Source organism: Penaeus monodon, chromosome 6, assembly GCF_015228065.2.
Source record: "Penaeus monodon isolate SGIC_2016 chromosome 6, NSTDA_Pmon_1, whole genome shotgun sequence".
NCBI classification, from domain to species: Eukaryota; Metazoa; Arthropoda; class Malacostraca; order Decapoda; family Penaeidae; genus Penaeus; species Penaeus monodon.
Window position 1 is genome coordinate 37,744,308 of NC_051391.1, and position 9,978 is coordinate 37,754,285.

Below are 9,978 nucleotides of genomic sequence, written 5' to 3' on the forward strand. Positions count from 1 at the left end.
GTGATGAAAGGAGCAGAAAAAAAGAGTCTCATTAAAACATGCAGACATAAAGATAATTAATCATTATCTATTAGACAGAAAAACTCTACTCTGCATTCCTCATCCTGTATCAAAATTCATGTAATATCAAATTTAACAGAAATTACTAACAGTCCATCTACCCCAATCAAATTTTTTCCAAAAAAAAAAACCTTCACCTGAGCATAAAACCCATTTAATCTGTTACTTTAAGACAAATCAAGCTGTTGGTAGGTAGATAAGCAGATATATTCTTATTAATTTCCACTCTCTTCCTCTCCCCTATACTTTTCATTATTTCAACCATTCATGTATCAATAAATTTTCACTAGGAATAAGAACATTGAGTAATTTTTTTTGACATCCTTCATACCCATAGTGTTTGTGATGAACAAAACACAACACAGAGAACACTGTGGTTATATAGACTGACATTATTGATAAATGTACAAGTGATGGTATATCCTAAGTGCCTTGAATAATTTCATGTTATACATAAATGTTGTAATGCACAAAGGGTTGTTAACTTTCTGTCTTACCAGGAAAGGCATTTCAGCATGGTTAGTAGATAGCCTGATGCTATCATAACCGTTTCTGACCTAAAGGAGTAAATCTTCTCACCAACAGTCTGTTTCAGTAAAAAATAATGAAACTGAATAAAATATGAACAAAATGAAAAACACATAACCAATAATTTCAGCTGCATCATCAAAACTCACTACCTAACATTAAATAACCATTAATTCATCAAAATGCATCGTCACTTACATCATTAAAATAACTGCTAACTTATGTCCTTGTGCCAAATGAACCATGAAACTTAACTTGATGCATCTATGGATGTCATATATGGACATGCCAGACCCACTGTGAGTCTGGTTTATTTACACATAGATGACTCCACAAGTATTTAATTAACAACGAGTCAATTATTAGTATTACTATTTATCCTTCTCCCTAATTTCCAGAAATATTTTCTTTTATCTTATAATGCTATTAATTTTGACAACATGACAATAACTATATCTATAATGATAATAACAGCACTGGTATTGGTAGCATTTGTAAAAACATTCTCCCAAAAACTCAAGGAAATGTGAAATCAGGTAAAGGTATGAGATCTACTAATTGACTCTTTGGTGGCTGAGCACTGTGGAGCCATCTATGTATCAAAACATTTCACAAAACAATAGTACTGTGAATACTATATTTACCCAGCAGCATTACATAAGAGTTGTGTTCTGTTAGAAATTTAGGTAGGAAATAAATGTATGGATGATGCATTTGCTAAATGTGACCTTCAGATGGAGGTACTCTCTTCTGTGGACAATTTTGGATATTGAGTTCTTTAATGATTTCCCTACAATCAGGAATGGAAGAAAAATAATAGAAATATCAGCCCTATATAAGCAGTATGATATATAAGAATATTATAAAAGAACAACAGACTACCTAACTATTCATATTTTTAGGAATAAAAACTTTCACTGTAGCATATAGGGTTTAGCTTGTTCTCCTCCTAAATTCGTCCTGCTGCCCAAAACACATACAGACTGCATACAATAAACATACTCATAAAGTTACCAATCCTGTTTCAATTCTCAGCTAGGCTTGTCAAAGTATACAGGTTAGAGCTTAATTCTACCTTAGCTAAAGGCTTTAGCTCACCATAGGGCTTCACCCCTAAAAGGCTTATTCTAAACACACAGGCTATTTTCATAGTGCCCCCTCCTGCTGCAATATAAAAGAAAAGCTTAATTTTACCTTAAGACCCTAATATTCATTTTCCTTACCCCTTACATATATACATATGACATTATATGAATTATATATATACTTTAACTATGAAATAATTTGAGAGCTCGTTTTTACTTTATGTCCTTAATGCCAGTCATCCTTTTCCCTAAATAATTATAAATAAGTATAGGTTAATCTTTACAGTACAGATGCTCTAAGCCAGGGCAAATAGATATTGTTGGGCAAAATGTTATTATCAGTACGAGAAATAACTGGACACAAAGGTAACACCACAAATTAAAAAAAAAGATTGTGGAAAGTGCCATTCACAACCCAAGTAAAAAACAACAACAACTATCAACCAACCAATTTACAGGATGGTTGGTACTCAGTAACATTTACCATTCTGAACTCATGGATTCTAAATCTCCAAGTCCTTGAGTGGAATTTTGTAATACGTATAAATTTCAACCCATGAGGCACTATTTTTCATAGTTGTATATTCTACTTTAGTTATGAAGACTTCTGACAAAATTTCCTTAGTAGGTTTATTTAAAAGCTGTGTGTCAATGATACTATTGAATCTGGTTTTGAATAACTACAAATTTGTGTAAAGCGTCCAGATATAGTAGTTTTTGTTCATGGAAACCTACTGGAAAAATGGTGTTGGTGGTAATTGGTGTGGTCAAGCTCTTGGGGTTCTGGTGAAAGCCAGCAAATCCTGGCATGTATATTCTGGAAAGACATAGGAGTCCTAGAAATCACATGCCATTCTTTACTTGTAGGATATTACCATTATTTGGGTAATTTTTCACAATATCTTTGCATAACTGATCACGATAATTTTGGTATCGAGGGATTCCTTTTACATATATGCAAAAATTATGCTGTGGAACTCCCCTGGACCCACCCATTCTTGGCCCCAATAACAGGGGAGGGCACGAAAAGTACCAAAGAAATTGCGGAATAAACTAACAATAATATAAAAACAAAATGAAGATAATACCTCACCATACTGTTGAATCACAGCAGCACAGAGCTAAATGCGGGGCAATATGGCAATGGAGAACCTACATAGTATATAGTACTGACTAAATCACAGGTTAGTATATCTACTTCTCTGGATGCATTCCAATACCACACAGTGGATCCTTTGTCTTCTAGGGTGGGGGTTGGGGGGTGGCAGCCACCCAGGGGGTAGCTTGCAGTGACTTATTCATTGTGCATTATTACTATATTTACTTTTTAACTGTACTCTATTCATATTTTCCACCACAATTTTCCTGGTACCTTTCATACTCTCCCCAGCTATTGGGGCTAAGATTGTCACAAAATGGGGGGTTCCCAAAGCATAATTCTGATATATTTAGATTGTAGAGAGTCAGAGGAATCCACCGATACCAAAATTGTCGCAATCAGTTATGCAGAGGTATTCTGAAAAATGAATGTTATTAGTAAAGGACAAATCAATTTTATCATTGTGAGATGATGATCTTCGCACAAATGTCCCCTGGCTTATTTCATGCCCCCAAGAGGTATTAGAGTTACGATAGGTTTACACAGTCTAAATTAGGTATTATTGGAAATGACGCCTTACACTAAATATGTAGAATCTGACAATGTCATCAGATAGAAGGTAACATTCTAAGACACTTTTCTTCTACAGTATTTTCTATGCAAACTATTAATAAGGATAATAGAAAGGATGTAAAAATTTAAAAATTCCAGGTGCTCCGTAATATGTAGTATCCAATGGCGAGAAGAAATGATGCAGAATGTGACAAAAGAAGCTGGACCCAAAGGAAGTCAGTTGAAATTCAAATCAGTTCCACTATGGCTTGGCTGTGTATAAGGTACTCTTTTGCTTTAATATGTAAAATATCCTGGCAATAATGAAAAAGAGTGGCAGCTCTATCATCTAAGAAGCAACAAATTAATTGGATGGAATTGTAGCAGATAACGTAAGCCTGGGAAATCACATGAGCCAAAGGGAATTGCACTTGACCATGACAACAGACACTAGCAAGTTATTTTCTGCAATAACTAAATTACTGAAAGTTTTACTTTGATTCCTTGCTTTTACCCTGCAACTCTCCTGATACTTCCCGTGCCCTTCACAGAGGAGCTGTGCTTCCTCTGTGAAGGAAATGAGTGCTACATTTGTTTAAAGCACGACAAGAGCTTTCAGAAAAACATGTTTTCACCCGGAAATTGGTTAGGTGTCATTTCCAGATTTACCTAAATTTATTAGTATTGGCAATATGTACATGTTCTACAGTATCACCTTGTCAGGAACTTGTCCACACCAAATGTTAGGCCTCAGACTGGTTTCCTCCTATTATAATATATAGACTTGAGCTCCTCTCCTTCGAGCTGGAGGATTCAAAGCCTGACTTCCCGTCCATCGAATGAACCACAAATACGCATAAACCAGTCTCAGACTCACGGATTCTCCCAGTCGGGCCCTCTCCCGCTGCAGTAGATGGGGTTGAGCTCGTCCTTAGGGTATGCGTGCTTCATGTAGTTCTCGTAGCCGAAGTAGAACATGGCCCTCGTAGCATTGGCCAACTCTCTCCTCTCGTGCTCGGAAACCCGGCCATATTTCCTGTCCAGATTATTAGGAGGATACCGAAAGATGTTAAAGGCCTTCTCGCTGGCCCAGGAACCCTGCAGGAGCACGAGGAAGGGCGCTACAGAGGCGAGAAGGAACAGGATCTTCGCCAGCATGCTCTCGCCTCGCCAGCTGACATGGTAAACAAACAACGGGGAAAGTCGCTCACGCACGCACGAACGCACGGCGATAAGGCGACGAACAAGCGATCGTGACGATAAGGAGGTCTGGCTGATTTTTCGCAGACTAAATGGGCGTGCGGGGATTATGGTATCTATAATGTGGACAGAAGGGTTGTAATTCAAAGAAAGGAGGAAATCAATAGCATTAGAGCGCTGCTACGGATACTATACGGAGGATGAATATGAAAAATCAAGTGAAATTAGCGGAAGATAGACGAGAAATGAAGATGAAACTTAATACAAATTTGAAATAATCAAAATGATATCCTAAATGTGACAGTTGGAAGAAGAAAACGGCGAAAAAAGTGACAAGGAGAGAACTGAAAATAGAATGAATAAGAGAAGAGAAAAAAAAAAACTCTCTGACGTGTCAAAAATCAGCTGATGACGGTCGCTTCTTTTTTTTTCGTTTAACTAATGTCTCGTCTTTTCCCTGATCATTATTTGTTTGATTTCAAGATTTATATACAAAATTCATGGATTGTTGTGAATGTTCTTATCATATTACATTAACGATTCATATCTCGAATAAAAATGCGCAGCGACAATGAATATATAGACATGATGTAAAGTGACTGAAACTGATAACGTAGAATACATTGTAACACATTTAAGGAATACTGATGATGGTATTAATAAAATTAATTGTGTATGGCAACAAGATGACAGTAATTTATGAACGAGAATATTTATATAATACTTTCACAATGATAATGGCGATAACAGCAGGGAAATTACAACGATAACAATGGCGATGAGTAATGATAAACAGACAGTACGAATATCTGCGTAATTCAGGGTGATAACATCAACAGCTCGTAATATCTAGAATGTGAAAACAACACGAATTATGAGGAAAAACAATAACAAAACAAAAAGAACTAGAACACTAGTAATAATAACAATCATAGTCACAATAAAAAATATTATTAATGATAGTAATAGTAGTAGAGCAGTAGTAGTAGTAGTAGTAGTAGTAGTAGTAGTAGTAGTAGTAGTAGTAGTAGTAGTAGTAATAATAATAATAATAATAATATATATAATAATATAATAATAATAAAAATAATAAATAATGATACAATAGAATAATATGAAATAATAATGATAACAACAATGATAATGATAATGATAGCGATGATGATATGATAATAATAATGATAATGATAATAATCGTAATAAATAAGACATATGATAATAAATATAATGATAATATGATGATGATAATATACATAATATATAATGATAATAATAAAATAATAATAATATAATAAATAAAATAACACAACATAACTAATAATAAAATAAATAATAATAATAATAATAATATTATTATTATTATTATTATTAACGATAATAATAATTATGATGATAATAATAATGATAATAATAATAATAATAATAATAATAATAATAATAATAATGATGATGATGATGATGATGATTATGATGATTATCATAATCGTAGTAATAATAATAGTAATAATAATAAAGATACTATTAATAATAATAATAACAGCAATGATAATGATAATAATAATAATAATGATAATAATAATAATAATAATGAAAAAAATAATAACAACAAGAACAACAGCAACAACAATAACAACAACAACAACAATAATAATAATAATAATAATAATAATAACAATAATAATGATGATGATGCTGATTATGATGATAATCATAATAGTAGTAATAATAATAGTAATAATAATAAAGATACTATTAATAATAATAATAACAGCAATAATAATGATAATAATAATAATAATAATGAAAAGAATAATAACAACAAACAACAGCAACAACAATAACAACAATAATAATGATAATAATAATAATAATATAATGATAATAATAACAATAATAATAATATCAATAATGATAAAATCAGTAACAAAAACAATGATAATAATGATGATAACTATGATAATGATATCAATCGTAGCAGTAACAATAATAACACTGTTGATAAAAAATAAGGATAATATCAATAATAATGATTATAATAATAATAACAACGAACTCAGCATTAGAATACTATTATTATAATGATAGTAATGATAATAACAATAATGATAATAATAACAATAGTAATTACAATAATAATAATGATAATGATGATAATGATAATAATAATAATAATGATGATTATAATAATAATAATAATGATAACAATGATAATAAAAATAAAGATAATGAAAATAATAAAACGACAACAACAGTAATAATGATAATAATAACAATAACAATGATAATTATGATAATGATAATAGTAATGATAAACAATAATAATAGCAATACCAACACTACTACTAATATCTATAATAATGATAATATTGATTACAATAGTTTTGATAATAATAATAGCAACGTCAATAATAATAATAATAATAATAATAATAATAATAATATAATAATAATAATAATAATAATATAATAAATAATAATAAAAATAATAAAAATAGTAATAATAATAAAAAATAATACATATAAAATATAATAATAAAAAGTAATATAATATATAATATAAATATAATAATATCAAGAACAACAAAAATGGTGATAATAATGATAAAGATAATGATATTAAGAACAACAATAGTAATGAAAATAAAAATGATGATAACAATAATAATAAAGATAATCATAACGATAGGAATGACAATAATATTAACAGTAATAACAATAACAATGATAATAATGATGATGATGAAAATAATAATGATGATCATAATAATAATAATAATAATAATAATAATAATAATAATAATATAATAATAATAATAATAATAATAATAACAATAATAATTATAATAATAATAATATTAATAATAGTTCTAATAATGATAATACCAACAGCAACAATAATAATCATTAATAATGATAATAATAGGAATAACTATAACAATGTTAATAATAAAAATTATCATGATAACGGTAATAAGAAAAGTGATGATATTGATTAAAAACAAGAACAATAATGATAATAATAATAACACTAATAACAATAATTATGAAACTAACAGTAATAGTGATGATAGTAAAAATGATGATATTAATGTCAATAATAGTAAATGATAATAGTAATTGTGATAATAATAATAGCTATAATAATTATAATAAAAAAATTAAATAAAAAAGTCAATGAAATAATAATGGTTATAATGATAACATTAATGATAATGGTGATAATTATCTTTATGATAATTATAATGATTATGATAATAGAAATAACATTTATGATAGTAACCTAAATAAAGATATTGCTAACAACAAAAATAATAATGGTGATAATAATAACGATAATAACAATGATGATGAGGACAGTGATAAAGGTAATAATGATAATAATAATGATAACGAAAGTAATAACAATAATAATAACAATTATGACAATAATGATAATAATCATAATATAATAATGATAACAATAATGAAATAATAATATTAATGATAATAATAATAATGATGATGATGATAATGATAATAATAATATCAATAAAAATAGTTGTCAATATCACCATGATCATTACTGTTATTATTAAAATAATGCTCATCATTACATAATAATGCTGTTGATAATATTCATGATGATGATGATAATGACAATAATAATGATAATAATAAGGATAATGATAATAACACCAATATCAATAAAAATAAAATAGCAATAACAATAAAATGAGGGTAACAGCAATAATGATAATAACATCAGTGATGATAATAATGATAACAAAAATAATGATATTGAAATGAAAATAATAACACCCTCGCCGACTCTAAGGCCGATCTCGCCACGACTAACATCATGCTCGGGCGCCACGTGTTTGAGGCAGGGTCTCGACCATGCGGGGTAGCTTCACCAAGAGTCCTGCGCCCTGGTTGCGGTCTTGGTGCATCGGCTGCGAAGTGATGGCTCACTCAAGCCGAGAGGGCGAGGGGCAAGGCGGGCGAGGCGGCAGCCTCACGCAGGTGCACAGTGAGGCTTCGTTGGCGGAAGTGGAGCCCGGGACGTCTCGTCCAGTAATAAGGCAGCATCACAGGGTTTCCGAGTGTCCAAGACCGGGCCTGGCGCTGCAAGCGCTGGAAGCCCATGTACTGGTTGGGCGGTAGTGTCAAAAGGGGTCTTCTATCTATCTATCGATCTATCTATGTGTGTGTGTGTGTGTGTGTGTGTGTGTGTGTGTGTGTGTGTGTGTGTGTGTGTGTGTGTGTGTGTGTGTGTGTGTGTGTGCCCACTGCTGGTCAGGCACCAAAGACCGCAACGAGGGCGCAGGACTCTCGGTGAAGCTACCGCGTTAGTACGTGATGTCAGTCCTGGTCAGATCGGCCATCGTAGGGTCTATCATCTCGGTAGGATCCATTACAAGGCGGGTGTGCATGGCGAGCGCGCCCGTTCGTCATGGGGACATCGGAAGGGCGGTCGTACAAAGTACACCCGTTCGCCAAAGCAGAACATCAGAGAGCGGGTGCATCTAGATGATGCGCCGCATACCAGTTTGGAACATCAGAAGGCGGGTGCATCAGGAGGATGCGCCCGCACGCCAGGTACGGAATTTCGGAAAGCAGGTGCGTTCGCACCCCAGGTATGAAAGGAATCTGAGGGCACATATGAGTGCGCCTGCACACTAGTACAGAATATCAAATGAGCCGTTATCAACTTGGCACTATCACCTGTATAGATGAGAGCTGGCTAGCGAATCGCATTAGACCCGAAGGGGGCGGAACCCCTTGGAAGCCCTCGAAGCGTTGTCTCTGCGGAAACAAGAGTGTATTAGATATACTGGATTTAGTATTTGGGCCCAGTGTGTTCTAACACACACTGCATTACTGGGTGCAAAGGTGACACACGACCTTCTGTTACTGCGAAGCCGATCATGTGGGTATTCCGAGAGGATCCAGTGGAGGATCTGGCTTAAAATTAATTAATTAGTGGGTGACGAAGGAGATGTAACATCTCCATATGTACGATTGCAGCTTTCTCAGGCGACCTGTAAAAGGGATCATCAGAGCTCACCCCAAAACGAGACTTGAATGGAGGCAAGAAGTCATGGCCTTGGTCCTGAAACAGTTCTGGTTGTTGCCCTGAGACGTTAGAAGGCAAAGCTCGACGATTAAATAGTATAAAACAATGATGATCTTAAGATTAGACCTTAAAACTAAGAAACACCTTAAGATTAAGTATATATGCACAGCATGCAAATTAAAAGAACAAAACGAAAAGAGAAACATAAATAATCTGGCAGAACTCAAATTCTCTTGGCACAGACGCACACAAAATGCAGCTATATAAATAACAATAACATCAGTGTTAAAACGTGCAAGGCGCCAAGATGCTATGAGGCCAACCAAAACCTGGTGTTCTACTATACTACAAGGATAGGAAAGGTAGAGAACCATGTTAAGAGGACGATAGGAAAGGAT

General features: G+C 32.6%; 1 protein-coding gene across 2 annotated transcripts in view; it reads right to left on the minus strand.

Annotated features, from left to right (window-relative positions):
- Positions 1-4,526, minus strand: part of LOC119574436 (ER degradation-enhancing alpha-mannosidase-like protein 1) — an 18,645-nt gene extending 14,119 nt beyond the window's left edge. Inside the window, exon 1 of one of the 2 annotated variants that reach the window (XR_005228867.1) lies at positions 4,202-4,526. Coding sequence is in view for 1 of the 2 variants with exons in the window: in XM_037921654.1 (XP_037777582.1) it covers positions 4,202-4,482 (281 nt within the window). In the remaining variant the exon portion in view is untranslated. The remainder of the gene's footprint in view (positions 1-4,201) is intronic. The other variant, XM_037921654.1, reaches the window with a different exon arrangement.
- Between the last annotated feature and the right edge of the window lie 5,452 nt (positions 4,527-9,978).